A 24,838-nucleotide genomic window follows, 5' to 3' on the forward strand; every position below is an offset into this window, starting at 1 on the left:
TGCTTCCTGGGAGCAGCCTCTGGGGAAAGCGAGAAGAGAAGCCGAGGCAGGGCCCTCAGGGGTGTGCAGGCCGCAGTTGTGTTTGGAGGGCTGAGAGCAGCAGGCGGAAGTTGTGCGCAACAGGGGGCCTCCCACTCAGCGTCTGCAGCAGCTGGGGCTCCTGGCAGGCAGGCCTGAGCGGCCACTCACTTCCAGCTGGGACGGCTCTGGGCCCGCCACAGCCCTGGGCCCTCTCTGGTGACTCAGCACCGCCAAGGGCCCCCAAGCAGGGCCTCTTCCTGTGAAGGGCTCAGGGGTGATGAGGAGGAGAACCCTGGCTGGATGGCCAAAGACTGGGCTGGGGAGGCCTGCAGGGCAGCCCCGGGACCCTCCCACTCCTGGACCCTCGTCTCCCTCCATCTCAGAAGGGCCAGGAGGGCAGCTGGTCCAGGAAAAAGGACGTTTTATTTCCATAAATATTCCTGCTCTCACTCACACACAGACCCCACTCCGCCCACAGACAGACGGATGGGCAGAGGGGGGCCACCCACAGGAGGCAGAGGCCAGGGGCCCAAGGAGACGCCCCGAGGATTCCAATGAGGGACCTCCCTTGGCCAGGGGCCCTGGAGCTCCCAGCTGGGGCCCTAGGTCTGCCGTTACCTCTGGGCTGGCAGTTACAGCCCCCACAGTCCCTCAGGAGGCCTGACGGCAAAAGGGGGCAGGTGGGTATAGTGAAGCCCCCACGAGGAGTGGGGGACAGGTGGGGCTCCCCCAACTGGGCCCCCTGAGACGATGACCACAGGGCCACCGAGAAAGAAAAGCAAAGAGTGTCAAACCACACACCAGAGAGTGCAAAGAGCTGGGGGTGCAGGCGTCACCCCCCCAGTCACCCGGTTCCTATGGAGGAGGCCTGAGCTGGTTCCTGCTCCAGCATGGCCCCCGAGTTATGGCTGGGCCTTCCCATAAGGCATAAGAGACAGGTGGGGACGACCCCACCCCAGGCTGGGGTTGGGGCTGGGCCTGAGGTCCTGGCCCCTGCCCGACAGCCCTGCTTCTCCCCTACGACCCCAAGTCCTTCCAGGGCCAGGTAGCTGTTCCCCTGCTCCAGGCTCCCCCCTGTGGCAAAGGTCCCCAGCAGTGCAAACCCAGGCCCAGCCTCCTGCTGGGTTCAGCTCCGCAGGGGAGGGGGCAAGGAAGGAGGGGCCCACAGGGGTATGGAGAGAAGCACCAGGCCAGGGGGGGATGGCCATGGGAACAAAGGGCGTCCTAGGCCACCATGGCCTCCCACCCAGGCCAGACAGCGCCCAGTCCTGCTGCCCCCTCCTCTCCCCAGCCCCTCCCTGTTCTAGAGGCTCCCCCAGGTCTCGGGTGGGGGGAACTGGTCCACGTCCCCCATCTCGTTGTAGGTCTGGTCGCCCATGGTGAAGAGAAGCTTGTAGCGGAGACGAACCTTCTCCTGCGGCAGAGAGGGTGAAGGCAGAGAGTCAGAGGGAGAGAAGAGGCTGCCCCCACCCCATAGCGGGGCGCTGTCATGGCCTGGCCCCTCACCTTCTGGGGGTTGGCGAGGAGCAGGACCTGGGTGATGGCAGAGGGGTGGACGATGGGGTTAAATGCTGGCAGTTCCGTGCCTGAAGGCGGCTGCAGCTTCACTTTCATGACCTGCAGACAGGAGAGCAGGACGGGGCCCAGCTAGCCCCGGCTTCCTGTCCCCATCCTGAGGGACCAGGCCCAGTCCACCTGCCAGCTCTTCCTTGGAGGGTCCTGAAGCTCTTGTCCCTTGGTTCCCTTCTATCCCCTGATCCCCAGGGGACCCTGCCCCCTTCCCCCCACCCCCTGACAGCTGACTCCCGTCCAGCCCCAGATCACCCTGCCTGGAAAGGAGGGAGGCAGGCTTGTGTCACCTTGGGGACAGCTGACTGGAAAACGATGTTGCGAATGGGCTGGGGGGCAGTGCTCAGCATAGAAACCACCACCACCAGCACGTCGGAGCGCCCCGGCAGCGGGTCTCGGGCAAAGTGGAAGAGGACCCGGAAGCCATGCTGGTCATACACTGTTACTGGCAAGATGCTGCCTGGCAGAGGGAAGGGGAGAGGGTGATGGGTGGTGCCAGGCCCAAGCCCATGGGCGTCCAACCAGCTCCCCCCACCCAGCTCACATCAGGCACTCGCGGCTCTGCTGGGAACAAGTGAACGAGTCCACATGCTCAGGTCCCTGCCTTGACCCTGGGCAGTAGTGTGGCCAGGGGTTACAGACCAGCCCCCAGGTGGGGCAGGCAGACTTCCACCGTGTTGGTGGAGGCAAGATGCCACCATGGACGGAGTCACCGCTGTGGCTCCCCCAGCACTGCTCCCTGGAGAGCTGGGATGAAGGCCTGGCTGGGGGCTGGGGTCCTGCTCTCCCCGTGTGACCCTGGTACGGTCACTCTGCCGTCCAGGATCCTCCCTACTGGTAAGAGAGGGGCACCACTACCCACTCCCTGGGGACACTGAGGGGGTGATGCTCTTGGTCACAGGGCAGTCACAGGATGGCAGTCACAGGCCGAGAAGACTAGTCAGGCTTTACCTGTCTGCTCGCAGCCTGGGCTATGAGCGGCCTCCCTTTTGCTCCCGGGCAGGAGAGGCTCAGGCTTGGACCTACATCTTTACCCTGGTCTGGTTTCATGATCTCGGAGAGACCTGGAACCTCTATGTCCTCGCCCTGACTTCCTGGGAAGGCAGCACTCAGCAGCCAGCGTACGAAGTCCTCCTGCCTATGGAACCTTGGACTCTATAGAGCACTCTGCCTTCGCTCTGAGATGGATGAAAAAGTGGAATCCTGGGAAGGGCAGGGGTCTCACCCAAAGCTCCCAAAAGGGCAGTGAGGGGGTGCTGCTGGATGGTGTGCTGACCCAGTTCAGCCTGTAGCTGCCTGCGCCCTTGGCCCACTCACTGGGTTTGATGGACTCCAGGGGCACAGTGATGGTAGCCAGCGAGAGCTCAGTCGTAGTCGGCTGCTGCGGAGGCCCAGGGGGCTCGGGAGATGCGGTATGAAGGAGGCCAGCGGCACTGGAGCTGGGCGAGCTGCAGTTGCTCTTGTTCTGCAGGTCCCGGAGTGTGAGCCGGGGGGCAGGCTGCTGCTTCTCCCTTGTTGGGGGACGTGGCATTGGGGGTGAATCTTTGGTGGCCGAGAGATCAGGGTCACAGGACAGGCTGGGATTCCTGGCTGTCCCCAATGATCAGCTGAGATGCCTCCCTGCCTCTCCGGCCTTGGTCTCCTCCCCTTGGAATAGGCAGCTCTTGCTCCCCAACCTGCCACCCTTGGCCTATAGGGTACAGTTCCCCTTTCTCTCATAACCTCTCTGTTCCACGGAACGGGCCCTGCACCTGCCTCGGGCCCTGTTGCCTCCCATAAGCCCAGCACAGAGCTCAGCACATAGCAGTCCTCTAGGTGGGGAGGAGTGGGGGGAGGGACTCCCACCCCATTCCAGCCAGGGGGTGCCCTCACCACCGCACTTGTTGGGACTCCGGGGGCAGTGACTGCTGCAGGAGGGTCTTCCCCAGGAGGTCCAGGTCATCCAGACCACTGCTTGCTGGCAGGGATGTCTGCGCTGAGGGCTGGCTGTCTGTGCTGGGGACCTGAGGCGGGGCTGGGGGTTCTGCGCCATCGGAGGACTGTTGGGCACACAAAGCATGCAGATGGGTAGGGCGATGCTGAAAAGGGGCAGAGTCACCTGGCGCTGCCCTGAAGCCCCTTCCCCTCCTTGCAGGTGACATCTGGGGAAGCAGCACGGAAGAGGACGTTCTTGCTGGCCCACTCCCCTCTTGTGGGCTGGCCTGGTCTGGGGTTCTACTCTAGAAACCATCACATTCCAGGGTCCTTAAAGTCACCCCCCAAAAAAGAACGGGGAACCCCGTCTCAACCCAACATGGAGACTCGCAGGGAGAGCATGTGGAGATGAGAATGCCTGCCTTCCCCCAACCGCAGACCCCACTTGGGGACAGGTGCCTCAGCGCCAGGGCCCCTGCCGCCCCAGGGTCCCCTCTCCTCACTGCCTCCTGAAGGCTGCCTGTCCCAGCTGCCCTCCCCCTGGGACAGGTCAGGTGGGTTCCTGGCCCTCCTACCTGGAAGTTGTTCCATCCAGCACCGTCCAAGCTGGGGCCTGGAGGGGGTGTGGGGTCGCTGAGGCCTGAGAGGAAGTGAGACAGAGATAAAGGAGCTGGATTCCTGAGAGTAAACACAGGGGCTGGGGGCTGTGTGCTGGCTTGGGGGTCACTGGCTCCTGCCCTCCCTCTACATCCCCTCGAGAGGCTTAGTTCAACGGGGAAATCCCACTTTTAGAGGGAACGAGCAGCAGAGCAGAAGCAGAAACCAAAGATCCTGAAGGCCCATTCCCTGCACCCACTGGTGTTCCTCTCCTGCCACTCTGAAGCCACCTCCATCACTAGACATCAGGACTTTTGTCTTCAGAGACAATGGGCAGCTGGGAGCCCCGAGTGGGTGGAGAGGTAGGATTCAGTGGGAGACACCAGGTGAGGATCCATGGACAGGGGGTGGCACTGTGCCCACTCAACAGTGGCCTCTGGACATCAGAGCACAGGCGGTGCCCCAGACTGAACAGCCAGGTTGGCTGGGCTGCAGTGCCCGCATGTGCACAGTGGCAGGCGTGAGCTGGGGCAGACTCCTGAGGCCTTCTCTGCCCTGGCCCGTGCCCACAGGGTGGGCTGGCTGGGACCAAGGAGAGATGGGGGCCCTGTGGATGGCTCTGCTTACTGGCCTGCCGATAAGCAGAAGGCAGTCCAGGTCACCAACCAGTCTGACCTCTGCCCGCCCTGAGGTACACTCGAGACCAAGTTCACCACGGGTTTTACCTAGAGAAGACAAGTTATCCTGTTTCTAGCAAATCCTGAAGAAGTGACCTGCAGCCTGAAGTGCCGCAAAGGCAAGGCACGGGCAGCCCAGATGGCTGGGTCTCCTCTCTGGGCACAGCACCCTGAGAGCAGGGATGACACGGGGGTGGCTGCTAAGGTTTCCCACACACCCCTGACGTGTCAGGCTCCTCAGCCGTGGGACTCACTGAATCCTCAAACTACCCTGTTCACCCCAAGGGCGGTGCAGTAACCTGCCCCAGGCCACACACCTGGCAAGTGGCGGCATCTGGGCCCGGCTGGAGCAGGGCCTCATTCCTGGAGTTCAAACACGGCTCTGCCACTTGGCTGTGTAACCTCAGGCTGGTGACAACCTCCTTGTGCCTCGTCTGTAAAACTGAGCCAGCAGCCGTCTGTACGAGGGGACTGCGGTACACTAGAGCAACGAGAGGAAGTGCCTGCACCGTGCGGGGCACCCTCCTCAGCAGACGGGAAGTCTGCATTGCTTACCCTGCCCCCTCCTTCACCCTTCCTGCGGCGAAGAACCGTTTAGGACAGGCCCCCTCTGTGGTCCCCAGGCTTCCTCTATTCCCCCAGAGCTGGGCGGGTGCTGCCCTGGCACTTCTGGTTCCTGTTCCCACATTTTCTCTGCTTCTGAGTAGAAACCAATGGGAGCTGGAGGCTCAGGGCTCTGCGGCAGCGGCCCAGGGACAGGAAGTACGAAGCACACCTCACTTCTCCTAAAAAGGTGGCTTTGCCCCAGGTGGGTAGTTGTTGCCTGGCACATGCTCTGCTGGGGCAGATGAGCCGGGGGCGGGGGGGGGGTGCTCTGTCACTGGACCATCCTGTCCCTTTCTGTAGCTCAGAATGAAGAGGGGGCAGGTGGATGGGAGGCAGAAGCAGACCCACAGACACCCTGTGGCCAGACCCTTTTAGGTAGGGTGCCAGCTGCTGGGCCTAGACAGGAGCCCCGTCCTGGTCCACTGTCCAAGCTCTTGTGTCCCTTTCCTGGCTGATTAGCTGAGTCAGAGCCACAGAAAGGTTCAGAGAGAGACTCAGGATTGAGTGCCTCGTCCTAACCTGCTTGCCCCCTTTGGCAAGGCACACCCCCACCTGCCTGAGCCTTGGTTCTGCATCTGTACAGCAGGGATGTTGGTGGCATCCGCTCCTGTGGTGGGTGGAGAGTGGTGGTCTGTGATACGACAGTCTGGTAGCCGTGGTTAGGGAAGCCACCTGCCCAGGACCCTGGCTCATGAGTGCTTCTTCCGGTCCATTAGGTTTGGTTTTTACCTCAGAATTGGCTCGAGAGAACACACTGACTCTTGGCATTGAAGTCAGTTCCCGCAACTAAACCTTTGAGGTTCCTCTGACAGAGCTCAAGCTCTTTTTATTTCTTTTTTAATAACTTCAGGGCTGAGACGGAGAGGCCACCACCATGATCTCCTGCTTCTAAAGCCTCAGAGGGGGCTGCTGCATCAGAAAGCTGGACTCCTAACAACTGTCTGGCCAGCTGGCTGCCCCCTGCATCTTCCCCAGGCATGTGCCTGGTCCCCGTGGGCTCTTGAGCCCTGCCGCTGGCCCATAGTCCAGGACCGGCCTGGGACATGGAGTGCTTGGGGCTCTGGCAGCAGCTTCCCCGGAGCTTCCGGTACTGCAGGGCCATGGCTCTGTCCCTGTGCCTCTCTCCCTCTTTTTTTAAAGATTTATGTATGTATGTATGTATGTATGTATGTATTCATGAGAGACGCAGAGAGAGAGACAGAGACACAGAAAGATGGAGAAGCAGGCTCCTCACAGGGACTCTCCCCCGACCCCAGGGTCACACTCTGAGCCTAAGGCAGATGCTCAACTGCTGAGCCACCCAGGTGTCCCATGCCTCTCTCCCTCTAGATGGGTGGGAAAACCACAGCTCTCTGCTGGGAGGCTCCCAATTCTTGGCTCTAACCTGCTGTGGGGAAGTCCCACCATTTCCCCACAGGCCACTGGAGCCTAGGTATGGGCGGCTCACCAGAGCTCGCTTTAGAGGCTGGCCAGTCTCACCCTTTGGCTAGTGACCCAGTAAGAACTCCTTAACATTCCTGAGCCTCAGCCTCCTCAGCTGTGAAATGGGCCTAACCCCACAGGACCCACCGGATGCAGGATGCCTCACGTACTGTGGGCATCCCCTCCACCTGCAGCCAGCCCACCCTCCTCTGGGCCCCAGCCCTTCCTCACCCAGAGACATGAGCTCATCATCAAGCAGGGAAACTGAGGTGCTAGGCTGCTCGGAGCTGGCTGGGTCAGCAGGCCGGGTGGGCACGCCTGGGTAGGTGGTGCCCGTAGGAGGGAGATCCAGGCCGGAGAGGTCCAGCAGGGCCGAGGTGCTCCCTGCGGGGAAAGGAGAGTCAGGCACGCCCTGGGTGGAGGACAGTCAGGCTGTTGGAGGCCAAGGTGCTGGGGCGGGGGGGGGACCTGGGGGGCAGGAAGCTGTCCCCCACCCCCCACAGCCCTCCTGCTTCCTTTGCCCTCCTTGGCCATACTGTCCTGGCCCCCAAATCTGACACCAGGCCCTTTGTCTAGCACACGGTGTTCCTTCTGTCCAGAACCTATTTTCTCCTTCTCTCTACTTGGCCAGCTGCCCCCCATCCTTTGAGATGTCAGTTAAATTCGGCTGCTTCTGTGTAACCCCTGCCCCTGCAGCCCCCCAACAGGGTCCCTTCTAACCTCTGTGGGCCCCCATGGCTGTCACTTCACTCTGACTGGAGCCGAGCCTACAACATCTGTGTGCTAAACCCTCCCTCCCACCTTCTGATAAGTAAACCAAGCCTGGAGGGTGCCTTCCAGCCCCACATGACAGGTGCCAGATCTATCAAATGAAAGAAAGGCCTTCCTTCTTCTGCCCGTCCTTGCCAAACCCTGGCTCCCTCTCCCTCCTCCTCATGTCCAGACTTCCTCCCCCACAGCTGCAGCCTTGGCCCAGACTTCCCCCCCAGCTCTCTCCTTAGGGGCCTTCCCTATTTAAGGGGCCAGGGTCACCCTGGCAGTCACAGCCCCCAGCTCTGGAACCAGCGCTCCACCAGCCTGGTAGGGCCCTCCCCAGCTCCCCTGCCAGATGCTCACCAGGGATGGAGCTGGCTGCAGCATCACCATTGACCTCCTCACCCCTCACCAGCTGCTTGTACAGGTTGATCACCTGGGTGAGGTTGTCGTTGGCCTGCAGGATCTCGGCTGGAACAGGCAAGAGAGGAGAGACTAGGCTGAGGGAAGGTGGGGGCCTTTGGGGGGAGATGAACACCTGCATCCATCCCAGCCCTCGGGTGAGGGGGTGGGGCGGGGGCATCCCGTTTGCTCTACTCAGGCCCCCTGCCACCTCCTCTTGTCCAGTGTCTCCACTTGACCACCACCTGGAAAACCATCACTGCTCACGTCCTTGCTTATTGTCGGTCTCCTCTCCATAGGCTGCATGCCCCACTGAGGAATCATATCCCCAGGGACTAGAACAGTGCCGGGCACAAACTAGGCCCTTACCAACACCACCCCCTCAGGGGCTGGGGCTTAGAGGGGTCTGGGCAGCAAGCAAGTCTCTTGGGCAGGGACTAGGTTCCTGGCACACAGAAGGCACTCAGTGAGCTTCCACTGTATCAGGTGCTGAGATGGCACCCAGATTGCTGCCCAGAGACCCTGGATGCCAGAGAATAAGGACAAGAACCTGATAATGTGGCCCTGGCAGGGGTCACAGGGCCCCGCTCCGGACTGCTCAAGCCTGCGGGACTTGTCCTCAGTTTCCAGCCCTTACCTACCAGGAGGCAGTGTCTGGCGAGAGCCCCTGGCCTACCCTGGCTCTGTCACTGTTATGCTCTTGGTCTGGGCAAGTTCCTTCTCCCCATTTCAGCTTGTTCAGCTTGTGGGCAGTAAATGAACTGCCCAAGCAGGGGCTTGGCCCATAGCATCTCATAACCACATCTGCTCCTGCTCTCTGCTTCCTCAATGAGGAGGAATCCGAGGTCCTGGAGAAGGGGGGCCCCCTGGTGGCAGCTCCTGTCAACTGCAGATACTTAGCAAGGCCTGAGAGAGGCAGCAGAGGAAAAGTCTTAGGTGACTCTGCTGGGGGCTCACCTAAGGCCTCATCGTTGTCCTCAGTGTCACTGGCCAGTCGGAAGAGTGTCGGCCGCATCCGCTCACAGCGCTGGTACAGCTCCTGGGGGCAGCAGGGTGGGAGGGTCAGGCCGGTGGGGGGCCAGGTGAGGGTGGGGGCTGGGCAGAGGAGGCCGGTGAACCCAGACTGAACCTGGACCAGTACCCATACCTTCATGAGGTCCTCGCTGCTGCGGGCTGAGGCTCCGCCCTGGCTGTGGCTCATCACCATCTCTGTCAGCAGCTTCACGTTGTTGTTTACCTCCTCAATGGCACTCACCCGCTTTGAGATCTTCTCCATCCGCTTCTGGTCCTGGGGAGGCAGCAGCCCGGGAGAGCCCAGGTCATGCCTGCTCTGAGCCAGGCACTGTCCACAGCACTCTAGTTTCCACTGGCTTGGTGTGACCCCCCACAGAGTGCTCGTGCCCAGCACAGGGCATTTAAGTCCAAGAAGCCCTCTGCCAACCACGTGCTCACTTCCTCTCCTCTTCTGTCCTGATGCCCCCTGGGCCCAGGCCTCTGCAGGAGCCAGTCAGAACCTCCAAAGCCCTCAGACACAATCTCCAGGGTGGCTTGGGAATCTGGGCTGGGTGGTTCTGGAGGACCAGAGCTACATACCCACGCCTGTGGTTTTACATGACCCTAGCTCTCCTTGTGTTTGACCCTTGAAAGGAGGTGCCTGCACTTGAGAGCCAAAGGGAGCCTTCGTGGTCACTGAGCACAACTCAACACTAGGACAGAGACCCTCCCATCCCATGCCCGCCATGCTTACTATGCACATTCCTCCCGGGTGGGACAAAAGGTGGGCTTGTGCTGTGCCCTCTAGCATAGTCACCCTCCTTGAGAGGGGCCACCCGGACTTCCTCTACACTGTCAAGGCACACCCAGCTTGTTCTGAGTACAGCCTGGGACTTCTGCCCTGAGTGTCTCCAGACTGTAGGCTTTGATGGCCTGCCTCCATCAATAAAAGAAGTTTCAGCGTGTGCCCACAACATCCATATGCTTGCTTAGAAGTTAAACACATACTCTTCTCTTCCCATGCAAGACATACACATATGTGAGTCCCTTAAATATAATGGACGATGCCTAACTGATTTCTGTTTCTCGTGGAAGAGGGAGCTGGCCTCACAGAAGGCCCTTTACCTGGGTCACTGCAGGATTCCTCATATGCACACACACAACCCCACCTCGGTGGCCCAGCTCAGATCCCCACTTTGCCTCCTCCCTGCACCACGGGCTTGGCCATCACCTCTTGCACCATCTCCTTGATGAGTTTGTTGGCTGCTCGAAGGTCCTCGGGGTGGGAGCTCTTCAGTAAGCGGGCCAGCATCTGCAGGGATGGAGGGGCACAGCTGTGACACCAGGACTGGGCCTGGGGTCATATCCTGGCTCCCCATTTCCTCACTGGGGGGACACAGGGCGTGTATTAAGCTCTTTGAGAAATGGTGAGACTCTACCGACACTTGATGGAGGTGGCCATAGGACGCCTGAAACACTGCACATGAATACTCCCCAAAGAAGTTCTCAACAAATGGTACAAAATGTTATATGACTATCACGAGAGGATCTTTCTGGGTGTACCAGAAAGGTACAGAAAGCATGTACCAGAAACTCAATAGCGCTTACCCTCTGGGGCTGGGACTAGGTAGACAGGACCTTTTATTTTGTATCTTAGCTCCTCTGTGCTGTTTAATTTCTTGCCCATGAGCACAAGCTTCTTCAACACAAAGTTCATGAAATTACCATTGAAAGGATCAAAGACAAAACTGCTGCTCAATGCCCTCAAAGTAATCCCAGGGATACCAAACATGCTCCTGCGCTTACTAAATGCAGGGGTTCTGGATGAGAAGTACTCAGTACACAGAAGTGCTTTATAAACTGTGCCTGTCACCCACTACGGTGACTGTGCCCCGCGTGAGCCTCTGTTTCAGGTCAGGGCAGCCAGGGCCTGGAATTCAGACCAAGTGGGCCCCGAAGCTCCTCGTCTACCCCTCCTACCCCTCCCTGGAACCTCACCTTGGATTTCTCCTCGTCCTCAAAGATCACATTCTTGGGTCGTGGAGGAGGAAGGGGAAAGGTGGCATCATCTGGAAGTTTGGGGTCGGACTTCACAATCCCTGGAGCAGACAGTGGTGAGAAGGCTGTCAACAGGACCTAGGGCCAGGGGTGGGATGGGAAGGGGCGGGAGGCAGGCGAGGGTAGGATGGAGGCTTGGGGACAGCCCTTCTCCAGCATACTGGCTTTGGACTCTGGTGGGCCAGAGTCAGCTCCTGAACTAAGATGCCAAACTGAGTGGTGGAGTTTAGGCACCCGTATTTTAAGGCCACTCTGTGGAGCCCATAAACAGGCCCCCCTCGCTATAGGTTCTCGGAAAGTTAAAGGGCAGTTCCATGACCACGTTGCCAGAAGCTGCCCCTGAAGTGGCCAAAAGCCCCAGCTCAGGGAGGAGGCACTGCTCACACCCCACCATCTGGTGCCTCACCCTGCTTCTTCAGCATCTGGTAGGCCTCTGCGATTTTCACCTCCTCAGGCAGGCCGACCGTCCAGCTGTAGAGGAGCTCCAGGATCTTGTTCTTCACCTTCTCTGATGTCCGTGAGCCCAGGTACTTCAGACACCAAGGGGAGAGGAGGCTTTTGCAGTTGTCTGGCCCCACTCACTGCAGCCCAGCCCCTGCCCCAACCTGGCTGCTCCCCAGGGCTCCAGGGAAATCTCAGCTTGCGGGGCCCTCACGTCCCACCTGGCTGGACTGGTGCAGACTGAGCTCACCTCCTAGCTCTGCTGCTCACTAGCTGTGCCAGCCCTGAAGGTCTGTTGGCCCCACCTGTTAAGTAGGGATGATAGCAGTGACACCATGGTGAGGATGCAGAGCTGACACGGGGAAGGTGCAGAGCCTAGCGCCTGCTTTCAGCCAGCTCAACTCTGGCTTAACTCAGTGACCTCAGGAAGGAGGAGCCACCTGGCTTGGGGCTGGCCAGGGTAGGGGCAGGTGTGGAATTGCTTGGCCCTGGGTCCCACTCACAGTCTCTTAGCAGCAGACTAGGCTGAGGCAACTGGCTCTCACACCAGTCACCTCCTGGGAAGAGAATGGGGGGCCGGCTGGAACATTCAGCTGCTACTGGTCAAGAGAGGGGTATGAATGAAGGAGGGACAAAGGGGGTGGGCTCTCACCCAAGGGGCAATAAGCATGTGCATGCTAGGGATGCCTGGGTGGCTCAGTGGTTGAGCGTCTGCCTTTGGCTCAGGGCATGATCCCGGGGTCCTGGGATTGAGTCCCGCATCGAGCTCCCTGCAGGGAGCCTGCTTCTCCCTCTGCCTGTGTCTCTGTGTATCTCATGAATGAATAAATAAAATCTTAAAAAAGAAAAAGCACGTGCATGCCCTACGGGAGGACCCCCTCACCCCCCACCCAAGGCCAAGGCTAGGGCTTGACCCATCAGGGGGCTCAGCCATTCAGGTTTGGGGCCTCAGCATCCAAGGTCTCATGGAGGCTACTCTTGTGAGGTGGGGACAGGGAGACCCTACACTAGAACCCTAGGAGCGTGGGGAGACATCAGAGACAGAGTGGCCTACTGGGGAGGCTGATCAGCAGCTGCGTGCATGCCCTGTGCTCATTCCTCACTAAGCCTGAGCCGCCCCATCCTTGAGCAGTTCCAGAGCAGCCAGCTACCTGGTGACCTGGAAGCCCTCCTCCTGGACCTCCCACCATCCCAGACTCAGCTGTGAATGACCTCAAGGAAGGCTCTGTGTTTGTGCCAGAGTTCTAACGGGAGCCTGAGCAGCAGATGTGGGAACCCCAATGTGAGTTTCTGGGAGGACAGCAGTCAGGTGCCTCCCACACAGGGTCCTCCTTCAACACCCCCCCGCCCCCATGATTGCACAGGCCTAAACTGGGGCTGGGAGCACTCACCTTGGGAGACACGACCTTGATGAGCTCATTGAGAAAGCGGAACTTGCCCACCTCGTCATGGAACCTTTTGCCACAGCTCTTCATACATGTTTCCAGCACCTAGTGTGGGGGGAACCCAAGGAGAGGGGTCAGAAGAGACAGTCTCTCCTCCCACACCTTGGCCAGGGCCTGGAAGCCCAGGGATGGGCATTCAGAGGGTGGAGGGTGGGGGGAATGACTCCTGAGGACAAGTGGATTCTGAGGGTCAGAGGCCCCTGAGCCTGATCACCACCTTCTGAGGTGGGGTGGGTGCCCTTGAGGGCTGGCAATGTCTAACTGGCAGCGCCGAGGGAGCCCCTCCATGGCCTGGCCACATTTGAGCACCACTTGTAAATGAATTCCCTATTCTTTTTCTGCAAAGGTTTTTTAAACTTCAATAGGCACCATGCACCTCGCCTTATCCTATTTATCTGTGCACTCATAGGACTAGCAAGTTTGAGAAAACCCTATCAAAACAAATACATAACTATGAAAAGAAAACCTGCTTATCTGCCACCTAAGGTCAGCCTTGGTCTATGGTGAGTTGCTAAGGGGCCCTTTCCTGGGGGCCACAGACCGTGCATCCCCCAGTCTTCTTCTGACATCGCTTCAAAAGTTCTGGCCCAAGCCCAGCGCCAACACTTGAACCCCCAAGGGAAGGACGGTACTGTCTCGGTCGGGAGACCACTGATGGGCTGAGCTGGTTCCATAATGCACCTGGGAGCTTTATAAATGTGCAGGTTCCCGGGAGCAGATCCTGAAGGAACTTGGGTTCAGTGGGCCCGGGGTGGGCCTTCATTCAGTATGTAACTGGCCTCCTGGAGATCTGACACCCTGGCCTCCTGGAGATCTGACACCCAGCTGGAGCAGGGAACCTAGTCCAGACAGTCCTGGAGGGCTTCCTCCCCACAAGAAGCCTAATGGTGCAGGGGCTGGGACGGGAGGCTCTGGGCCCCCAGGGGCTGGCCCAAACTCCTGATTGAGGTCATTCTGGCACCACTCCTTTGGGCTCGAAAGAAGAGCCTGATGGGACCCCCAAAAGACTTCAGTCTTGGCCTCCCTGGGTCGTATCCACGTGGTCAAGGGACAGATGGCACGTTCTCCCCTCTTCTTACCGTCAGGGCTTGGATCGCCTCCCACTCCTGCGGTGACTGGATCTTGTGAGCCAACAGCCGCGTGGCAAGCGGAGGCCTAGGTGAGAGGAACAGCACAGATCCCAAACAGCCAGAGCCCAAGGCTCCCCAGGGCTCCACACCACCCTACTCGGATCGCAGCCCTTGGTGGCTTTGGTGGGGCAGATACAAAGGCCCAGCTCCTTTTCTGATCATCTGGGGCCAGAGATGTGGCCTGACAGGGCAGGGCCAGCAAGGAATATGAGCTGGGGACCATTGAAACGCGTGAGCTCGGCCCGTCGGCCAGCTTTCCTGAGAACTGCTAGTGGGACCCCAGCCTTGAAGGACCCAGTCTGGGAGTACACCATGACAAGGTACCATGAAGGATGGGCAGACATAGCTCCCTGGGAATTTGAGGGGACACAGGACATTCTGCTGAGCAAAATCAAAGATGGCAATGTCGCCACTAGATCATAAAAGACCCATCACTAGTGACAGTGCTTAGGATGTATGAGGAGCCTCATATGCATTTTCCTGCCCAGCCTTCAGGGGAGCTCTACAGGGTTGGCAGCGCTCTCGCCTCCCCTTTATAGCAGAAGACCTGGAGGCATGCCCGGCTGACTCAGCGGACAGAGGGACGGGGTTCGCACCCCAGCAGCTGGATGCGGGGTCAGCGCACTTTATGCACGGCCTCCTGGAGCAGAGCACCGGCACTGGTGGGAGTGCAGTGGAGGTGGAGCACCCTGGCTGCGGTCCCCAAACGTCAGCACCACCTGGGGGAGCCTGCTAACAAAGCCACCCCAAGCTCCCTGCCACTCTAGTCCTTATCTGCACCCAGGCCCCAAATGTGCATTTTTGAACAGCACTAATTTTAATGCAGGTGGTTCTCGCTCCTCTTTGAGCCAAGGGCCTGCTGGCCTCCTCCCAGCTGAGGAGCATGTCCCAACAAAGCACTGGCTGGGGTGTAGGCGGGCCTGGGCTTAATGCAGCCCAGGACTACCATTTTCTTTGTGGGGAACCCCTGAGTCCCCTGGGCCTCAGTTTATTCACCTGTAAAATGGGTTCAGTAAGGCCTGGTTTACAGGGTGGCACCGAGCAGCACCGAGTACCCACTACCATCATTAATTTGTAAGCACATTTAGAACGAAAGCTGAGTCTCCGCCCACTCATGTCTCTGCCCAAGGCCAGGGTCTGGAGTGTGCAAGGCAGGTGCCCAGTAGATTCTGTTGAGTACGTGAGCAAAAGAGGAGGCCACCTACCCCTCAAAGTCCTCGTTGAGCTGTTCGCAGAAGCCGTTGATGCTGGCCCAATTCAGCTCCTTGTTTAGAGGATTTGTGGCTCTATCTGTAGGAGGAGAGAGGGCCATGGTGGCCTGGTGAAGGGATCCCTGCCTCTCCCACTCCCTCTGGCAGTGGGGTTGGTCAGTAGGGGACAGGACTGAGCATACAAAGAGACTCCCTTTGACATCCTGTTCCAGTAGCTTCAAGACCCAAGTGATGATCTTCAGCTGCATCAATGGACAGATGAGCTCCTGTCCACTGGCTTCCCTTTGTGGCCTCTCCCCGAATAGCGCTACTTTTAGAGCCAGTGCTCAGGGGTGGTTCGCCACACTCTAGTGTTCCCATCTCCACAGCTGCACACCTTTCTGCCTGCTCCTGAAAGTGTCCTCACAGTTCTCATGGAATTTATACACTCAGATCCAGAAGTAAGGAAAAAAAGAAAAAAGCCATAGTTCTGCTCTCAAGGAGCCATGTGGCTGGCTGGGAAGTGGGCCAAGGAAAGCTAGGTTCTCAATACAATGTGACAAAGGGCGAAGGAGCCAGAGCAGGGGATTTCAGTCGGGCCTAGGACCAGGGAGGCTGTCTGGAAGAGGCAATGCTCAAGCAGGAGTTAGTTAACCAAGCTGGGATGGCATGAAGGCTGTGTGTGAGGAGGAGAGATGTAGATCACTGAGCAAAGGGCAGAGCACGAAGGACCTTGGTAATAAGGACTGCAGCTCAGATATCACCTCCTCCACGAAGTCTTCCCTAACCCTGGCTCCTGCCCAGGGTGGCACTGCTGGATCAGCTCTCTCTTGTGTGTCCCCCAGCTCTGACCTTCATCCAAGGGCCCAAGCCTGCAGTTGCACTGCATCTCAGCCTCTTGGGCACATGCCTATTTTCCCTTGGCAAACAAATGACTGAAGGAGGGCTTGGCTGTGGGCAGGTGGGCATAGGTTCTGGAGAAGTCTGAATCCAGGAAGGAGTAGTGGCCAGGAAAGGACACAGGTTTACAGAAGGGGGTAATAAACAAAGCCAATCATCTCCCTGATGCCCAATGCTGATTAAAAAACAATGAAGTAGCCCACGTGACTTCCCTGAACCTCTGTTTCCCCATTTGTAAAGTTGGAGGGAAATGAGGACTGATTTAGGTGACAAAATACTTTACGCAAGATGAGGCCATGGTGACAGCCAGAGCTAGATCTTCACTACTTCCCCAGAGCCTGTCTCTAAGCTTCACCCCATCCTGGTCTGTTCTACCCAAGCCGGACATTGAGCAGGGGGTGTAACGGGCAACACCGCCCAGCATGGGGGAGGGTGTCGGATAGAGAGGGATCTGTGGACAGGAGGCTGGGGACCCAACATGTGGCACCTGCCCACCTTGGTTCTATGCTGTGGTGGGAGGTCCAGAGCCTTGGGATTCCAGTGCCTGGCAGCCATTTATTCAATTCACATTTAGTCAATAAATATTCTGAGTGCTGGGGTCACAGAAGTAAACAAGACAAAATCCCTGCCCTTCCAGAGCTCACAGCCCAGCGAGAGAAACACCTACCACTCAGACAGATAAACAGAACACTGTACACTGTTGTGAAGCACCATGAAGAAAATCATAGCAAGGAGAACGTATGGAAAGTGTTTGGGGGCGGGGGGGATGTGCTGCTCTCTCTGGGAGAGCTCTCAGAGGAGGTAGAGCTAAGCAGAGGTCTGAAGGAAGCATTTTCTCTCGGTACAAATCTGTTCCAGGAGCCCTGCATAGCCTTCTAGTCCCTCGGGGAAAGGAAGCCCCTGCTGAACACCCAGGGACCCAAGAATAGCTGTCATCCCCCCCCACCCCGCTGCCACCTGCCCCACCAAGGGAAAGTGTGTCCATCTACTCTGCCTCCTAGATCCCCAACACGGCCAGAGGCTGGGGAACACGAGTCTGGAGTTAGAAAGATAGAATGGGGCTAGATCCTATCCTCAATGACATCTGGGTGGGGGACTCTAATAAAACAGGAAGTCCCTTAGAAGTATCAGACACATGAGTCTGAGTGAGGACAGAGAAGCTAGTTCTACAAACTGCTCCTGAGTCAGAAGCCAGTGAGGAAGAAGCAGTGGCATCATGAGACACCAACTTTCTCCCCTGCGTTGGGCTCAGAGTGAGAGCTGACCAATGTCTCTGGCCTGAGCACCCAGCCCCCAGCCCTCTTACCTCTACCTGGGGGGAGCACTTTCCCCGGCAGGCAGGCAGCAAGGGAGAACACCCAGCGAGGGCAGAGAGAAGTCTTTCACAATGCAGCACAACTCTATCCTGTCACTCCACAGCGGTGACGATATCATCTACCTACTAGAAGCTACTCTTCACCCTCAAACCACTGCAAGAGAAGAGCTTATCATTTTGGTAAGGGATAATGGGGAAGAAAAAGAGGGAGCAATCGTAGCCTCAGTCTATTAGAGTCCAGCCTGCTGCCAAACCCAGGTGTCCGGACTCCTGTTTCTCAGATCAGGCTCTGGACTCTCGGAAAACCCGGACTATTGCTAAACCCGAGACTGCTTTGTATCACCCTCAGTCCAAGTCCTGTCCTGCAGTTGTCAGATCTGTTAGCCAGGGCCCTGCCCATCCCCCCAAGCTGCTGCGGGGACCTGGACACTTGTGGCGTTCTGGCACAGTCTCGGTGACCACCGCGTGCCTCCTTTCCATGCCCTCCCCCTCCACTGGCTAGACTGACTTTGAAACATGCCTGCAAATGCTCTGGTTCCTGGGCCAGCCTCAGGGTTCGGTTCTGCTCGAGACTGGCTCAGAGAAGGCTGGTCATGACTGCAAATCACCCCGCACAGCCCCTGACGTGCCAGGGACCAAGGAGCGAGCTGAAGGTAGACCGAGAGCTCCCTGAGGCCCTGGCACAGACGTGGCCCGAAGAAGAGACTCGGGAGGAGCTGTCACTAGCCCAGGGAGAGTCCAGGAGGCAGGCTGTGAGAGCCAGTATCTCCGTCAGCAATATGGCTTAGGGGCCAGGCAGAAAGTGTAGGGGCTCCGAAGCCTGAGTAATAGGAGCCGGTGCCTAAGGAGACACAGGGAAGGGGTTCAGGGGCCTTGGAGGAAGGTCAGCCAAGGCTGGGAAAGGAGTCTCGCTCGGGCAGAGGTATGAACCTGAGGGGCTGGGCTGAGGGCAGTGGGAGGGAGCTTGACGCTACCTCTGGAGTCTCAGATGGGGCCCTCCCAAGCCTGTGGGGCTCGAGGGATCCCCACGGTGTGGCCAGAGTTGGAGGATCTGATGGGCCAGAGTCCTGGGCGAGGGAACGAGCAAATCTGAAAGGCGCTGCGGGCTCAAGGAACGCAGAGGAGGGAATCACGCAGGCCGGGCCGGGCAGCGGAGGGCTTGCGGCCCTCGGAGTAGGGCCCTCCCTGCGGGGCCGCCCAGGGGCTGCTGGCTTGCCCCCCACCCCGGGCCGAGGAACGACTCGGGGGTCCGCTCTTCAGCAGAGAAGGCTGGGCCTGTGGGGCGTGGGGACGACGGTGTCCGTCCGGGGGGCTCCGGGCGCAGCTCCCTCCGGCCCGAGGACCGGATGGGTGGGCGGTGCCCGCGCCCACCGAGCGCCCGCGCGGCGGCGGGGTCTTCCTCCACCCCAGGGTCGGAGGGAGCCGGCTCCGGGCGCCGCCTCTCCTGGGCCGGAGGCGGAGCGTGGGGAGGGGGCGCCGCGTACCCCGCCCCCGCCGGGAAGGGGCCCGCCTCGTGCCCCCGGTTCCGGTTCCGGTCCGGCCCGCGCCCCTCCCGGACACTCACTGATTCGCGCCTCCAGAGTCTCCGGCTCCATCGCGGGCTCCATCCGCCACGGGACCCCAAGCCTCGGCACCGCCCCCCGCCCCCCGCCGCTCTCGCGGGACCTCCTCGGCACCGCCCTCCGCCGATTAAAGGGGCAACGTCCGCCCAGACGCGCGGGAGCGGCGCACGGGAGCGCTCGGCACCATAGAGACGCGAACGAGCTGGCCTAGAGGGTCACTCGCTCTCCCGACTCCTCCCCCCAGGTGGTGTCTACGTCGCGGGCGGGACTCGACCCCTGCCTTCCCGTTCCCGGCGCTCAGGCGGGAGAGGAAGCGGAGGGACTGGGGGCCGAGAGGGGCACCATGGAAACCCCACGGGACGCTGTAGCTCGTTGTGCGTCACGAAGATCCCCGTGACTGCTTCCGGAAGAACCCTCCGCGGCCATGTTTCTGAGGGGCTCTGAGGTCACTTCCGGAACTCTGAGGGGACACTTCCGCTTAGACTGGAAAAGTGGGAGGGTCCCTTAAAGGGGCCATGACGTACATTGGCCGTGGCGAAAGCGACAAGTCAAAGTTTGTCGAGTGCTTACAGTGTTGCAGGCATTGTTCTAAGCACTTTTTTTTTTAAAAAAGATTTTATTTATTTATTCATGAGAGATGCAGAGAAAGAGGCAGAGACATAGGCTGAGGGAGAAACAGGCTCCCTGTGGGAAGCCCGATGCAGGACTCGATTCTGGGACCCCAGGATCACAACCTGGGGCAAATGCACAGCCAAAAGCAGATGCCCCTGTTCTAAGCACTTTTATACATGAATGCATTCTGTCCCCACAACCAACCCATGAGCCAGATGGTGTGTCTGAGGTCACACAAGGAGCGGAGCCTAAATCCTCTGCTGTCTGCGTTCATTTTGCGATTGCTTTGCTCAGGGATGGGCGCTGGAGGAGAAAGGCCAGGCTGGATATATATTACAGAGGTGGGGGAAGCCCACGGGTGGTGGCAAGTCAGGAGGTTGCTCCCGACTGCAAATGAGGTGTGTGTGTGTGTGTGGGGGCTCTTGAAAGGGCAGGTTTCACAGAGGGGACATTTAGCTGCGAGACGGACGGACTCCTCCGGGTAAACCTGGTGGGAAAAGATGTTTCGGGTGGAGGGAACCAGACGTTTCAGGGCTCGCAGGGTCGAACGAGTAAGGTGCATTTAGAGAATCGAAAACATATCCACAGGGCTCCCGGGGATGTTGGCCTGGCGGTAGGCAGGGGCGAGATCATGCGGGTCTGTGTTCAGCTTTTTTTCTGGAAGCCATATGGGTGTCGTTAAAGAGCTTCATGGGTGGCGACAAAGTCAGGCTTTTGTTTCAGAGCCGTCCCGGCGGCAAGAGTGGGGAGACGATACGGGTGGGGGCTCGCCTGAAATCGGGGGGGGGGGGCGGGACAGGCAGATTTCCTAGCCCTGAGGTCCTTCCTCCTGCCGCTTCTTCCTCCAGCAAAGGTCTCCCTCCTCGGGCTTTCCACCTGCCTGCGGGGACCGCCGGGTGACGTCACGCCCAGGGAGCGGGTCCCCGGGCTCCCCCGGGTCGGCTGCAGTCTGTCGCCCCCTGGCGGCCCTCCGGGGAGCCACCCCTCTGGAGCCGCCCTGTCCCGGGGAGGGTTAAAGCCGCAAAGACTAGGAAATCTGGGGAGGCCGGTTCGGCTTGGTGAGCGCCTTGGTGAACGACCTCGAGTCACCTTGCAGAACCGCAGTGACCTCATCTGGAAGATGAGGGGGTTGTGCTGGGTCAGTTTTTCCCCTCAGCTCACCATTCAGCCGACTGAGACGCTTTTCTAAAATTCTCCCCGCAGGCCATTAAAATGATTCAGTAAAAGTGCTATGTATGTTTATTGCATTCCTCAATAAAAGCTGTAACATATTGTGTACTTAGACCTCTTTCTGTTCCTTTCTTTTATTAGCAAAATGAATGATCCCAGAAAGAAAAGGCAACTGTATTTACCACACTGATTTCAGGGCATATAACAACACCCCGTCAGGAATTACGTTTTAAAGATAGCATCGATTTGACCTGGATTCAAATTCTGACTTCACTGCTTTCCAAGCTGTATGACCTTGGGCAAGTCACTTAGCCTCCCTAGATCTCAGGCTTCTCACCTGAAACATGGTTGTGAGAATTCAAAGAAATGGTTTTTGCAGAGTGAACCCCCCAACACATGCTCCCTACCCACTTTCCTTGATGAACTTTTCTCCTTAGTACTTATAGTTGTTATGTACTTTCTTCATTGTGTTTTCTGATCCCTCTTCTCCACTAGAATGTAAGCTCCATGAGAGCAAGGAATTTCATCTGTTTGGTTCACTAATGTATCTCAAAAACTTAAAAGAGTTGCTGTTACATGGTAAGTATTTGGTGGATATGCATTGAATAAATGAATGAATTGAAACTATTATTTCATAAATATTATGGATGGAGGGGTGCAGGAGCATGTCCCACATCGCAAAGTAGATGTGTGTGTGTGTTGGGGGCAGGCTGTGCTCTCAAGAAAGGCTCTAGGCTGTGCATCAGCAAATCTCAGAGAATAGGGCTTGGTAAGGGAGACTCAGGAGCTGTGGCCAGGCACGTGGGGCCTGGTCCAGACTGGGGGGTCACTGGAGAAGGTGCAGGAAAAGGAACCCAAGGATGGTGAAAGGAAAAAGCACAGGAGACAGGAAATGCAGGGATTTGGCCTTGAAAGCTGTGTCCATCTCCACCATTTGCAAATGTCTTGCTCTGAGTGACTTGGGAACTCTGGATGCAGGGACAGGAAGAAACCAGAGCTATTCTTGAAGCCTCTGTAATTTACTAATAACCCATGCTGACCTCTTAGGGCTTAATGCCTCAGACCCTTCCCTGGAAACCCTTCCAACCCTGAAAAGGCTGGCTAGGATGGGTGGGGAAGGGGGAAAGAGGAAATGGGGAGAGATCTTGGAGGGCAAGTAGGAGGGCACTCAATCCTTTTCTTGGGAGGTGGGGAGCAGGGGGTTGTAGAAGGCTCACAAACAAGCTGAGACATGGCTTTAATTCCAGCCCCTGTAATCCCAGCCAGGTCCTGGCTTACATCTCTTTACCAGGCTGCCCTCTGGGGGCAAGGGCACAAAGGACCATGGGTGTCATCCTCAAACAGACCTCAGAGCTGGGTGTTATCCTCCCGTTTTACGGATGAGAATTCTGAGGCCCCATGTACGGAGGTGGTTGGCCAGCGTCGCCACACATCTTCCATCTTAAGAGCTTATGTAAGTCCCAAGTCCTTGCCTTCAAAGGCCAGAAAATGCAAAAGCAAACAAAATATGCTGAATTCATTATAAAAGTATTACAGTGGGCTGCTGTGGGAGTGGAGGCCATGTGTGGGTGGCTAGCCAGACCTTTCTGATGAGTTCACATTTTAGCTGAAAAGGAGCTCGGTGTAGGAAGGGTGTCCAAGCCAAGAGAATAGCAAGTGCAGAGGTCCTGAGGTCATACAGCTCAGCACACCTGAGTCAATTTGAGCTCAAGCTTGAACCTCTGCACTCAAAGTCTGTGTTTGATTCCAGGAACCATGATTCCAGATTCTACTGCTGGCTGAGGAGAAAGCAGGATCAGAAGGATGAGAGAGTGCATGCAGCTTATGTATTCAATCACTTCTTATGCACATGGGGACAGAAATGGACTCATATTTTCCGAATCACAACTAGGTCATGTGGTATAGGGAGGGTTATTGCCCTAATTTATTAATTTACATAAGTGAGAAATCTCATGGAGTATTAAAATTCAGCCCTGTTTCCCTGTACATTTATTTTTCCCTCGTACATTTAATAAATTATCTTTATTGAAAAGAATGACCTTATAGCTGAAAGGAAAGATAAATTCAGTGCAAATATAAAGCCTCTATTATAAAAAATGATTTAATTGGTTATTTACGATTAAGGCCATCCCAGAAAATCTGGATCATTTCAAATAATGGGACAGTAAACCTAAGATGTGGTTCAGAGGGGCTGGGTCATTTCTTGTGCGTGGAGGGAGAGGATTGAAGCCTCGAGAGAAGTAAACCTGTTCACTGAACTTTTCCATGTCATGGGGGGTTGGGCAGCAAGTGGATATCTCTCTTGTGACAATTAATTTGGCTGTCTTCGCTTTGATTTCATGACAAAAATAATTTGCTGCCAATTATCAACTCACCTGCTGTGTGCCATGACTTTACATATATATCATACCTTTGAGGTGGGGATTAATCTCCCCATTTTACAGAAGAGGAAACTGAGGTCCAGAGACATTAAAGAAAATCTTGACTGAGGCTGCAAGTTAGTGGGAAGCTGGGACCAATTTCTGTTTGGTTTCTGAGGTTGCACTAGGGCTACTCTGCTGATTTTCTCTGAGGTGACTATGTGTGTCGAAATCCCCTGGGTTGCTAATGAAGGACACAGGCTCTTGGACAACCTCATATTCAGTTTGGACTTGCTGAGGGTGTGGCTCAGGAATCTGCAGTCCGAGGTTAGCCTTACCATCCCTTGCACCTGCCTACTCTGGATCCTCAAGGATCTTATTTTATTTATTTTTTTAAAAGATTTTATTTATTTATTTATCCGTGAGAGACACACTCAGAGAGAGGTAGAGACACAGGCAGAGGGAGAAGCAGGCTCCATGCAGGGAGCCTGATGAAGGACTCGATCCCAGGGCCTTGGGGTCACAACCTGAGCCCAAGGCAGATGCTCAACCACTGAACCACTCAGGCACCCCTCCTCAAGCACCTTAGATCTAAAATGGGCACATTTAGTGTTACACAGACTCACCCCCGAAGATCCGACCAGAGATCACGTGGACGATCTCTGCAGCATAGTGGGACCCCGGTTCCTGGCCTCCCTCTGCCCCAGCTCATTGTAACATCAGCCTGTCCCTGCTCTGGTTCTCAGGTGTACTAGGCGAAGTCACACTTTCCGGGGACTGAATTGTATGCCTCCCAGGTGGTAAGGAGGAAGAAAGGCTAGGGAATGATGGGTGCAAGCAATACCCATTGCACTCCGCACTCTGATCCTCTCATGATGGAAGGAAACAAGAAACCCCAGGATTCACCAACCAGAAGGCAATATTCAAACATGGCCTCTCTCTAATTGCTGATGGGCAGATGCTTACCATTCATTAATGTGCCCTGGTGGGATTTACATTCTACTAAACTGATAAACCCATAAATGAACAATAGAATTTCAAAAGGGGTTATGGCAAGAAGACAATGCACCAGGGAGCTGTGAGCCTGCTGCACTGTCAACGTCCTGTAGGGCTATCTTCTAAGCTCCAAGGTGGGTGGTGGTGGTGGTGGGGGAAAGACCAGTTATCCTGGTGGCGAACTGAGAGGTGAGAGAGAAGAGGTGCCCTTGAGCAGGGCACTAAAGTGGAGCAGGAATTCCCTCCCCAAGAGAAGGGGACAGTATGTGGGAAGCATGGCTTGGCTGGAGTGAAGGGTGTGCAGGGGAGAAGAGAGAGAGCTATATGTGACTTCGGGCAGGGCACTTCACCTCAAGTCCTGGTTGGTAGAAGATTAGAAATAACATGTACCACACTTAGCATACAGTAGGCACTCAATAAATGTTAAAGAAGGCTCTGAATGGTGACTAGTGCTGTTATACTGGGAGGGGCCCTCCATTCTATTCCCCAGGTTTAGGGTTTGGGTCCTAACCCTTGGTCTTCCTTTTCCCCCAAAGCGTATACCTTCAAGGTATCTGACCTCTCCCTTCAGAGCTGAGCACACCCATACGTTTGTCTCCCTGCCGAAAAAGGACTCCAAGTACAGCAACAAAGTCTTGGATAAGCTCCAAGACAGGACTTCCTTGTCTTTCCATTGGAGTTAAGCTCCTGGGAGGAGGGGAACTG

General features: G+C 57.0%; 1 protein-coding gene across 3 annotated transcripts; it reads right to left on the reverse strand.

Annotated features, from left to right (window-relative positions):
* Positions 1 to 425: 425 nt before the first annotated feature.
* On the reverse strand, positions 426 to 19,436 carry GGA1 (golgi associated, gamma adaptin ear containing, ARF binding protein 1). 3 transcript variants are annotated; one of them, XM_038550645.1, is made up of 17 exons: positions 18,998 to 19,436; positions 15,234 to 15,318; positions 13,978 to 14,053; positions 12,845 to 12,943; positions 11,419 to 11,542; positions 10,953 to 11,053; positions 10,186 to 10,266; positions 9,109 to 9,249; positions 8,919 to 9,000; positions 7,923 to 8,030; positions 7,038 to 7,190; positions 4,080 to 4,144; positions 3,463 to 3,629; positions 2,908 to 3,101; positions 1,881 to 2,050; positions 1,528 to 1,638; positions 426 to 1,435 (listed from the first exon to the last, which is right to left on the reverse strand). In XM_038550645.1, the coding sequence occupies exons 1-17, from the start codon at positions 19,038 to 19,040 to the stop codon at positions 1,325 to 1,327; spliced, it is 1,911 nt and encodes a 636-aa protein (XP_038406573.1). In that variant the 5' UTR covers positions 19,041 to 19,436; the 3' UTR covers positions 426 to 1,324. The 3 variants fall into 3 exon arrangements, with proteins under 3 accessions (XP_038406573.1, XP_038406574.1, XP_038406575.1); XM_038550646.1 differs by lacking the exon at positions 18,998 to 19,436 and adding an exon at positions 18,408 to 18,686; XM_038550647.1 differs by lacking the exon at positions 18,998 to 19,436 and adding an exon at positions 17,954 to 18,097.
* Positions 19,437 to 24,838: the final 5,402 nt, after the last annotated feature.

This window comes from Canis lupus, chromosome 10 (genome assembly GCF_011100685.1).
Source record: "Canis lupus familiaris isolate Mischka breed German Shepherd chromosome 10, alternate assembly UU_Cfam_GSD_1.0, whole genome shotgun sequence".
Taxonomy (NCBI): Eukaryota; Metazoa; Chordata; class Mammalia; order Carnivora; family Canidae; genus Canis; species Canis lupus.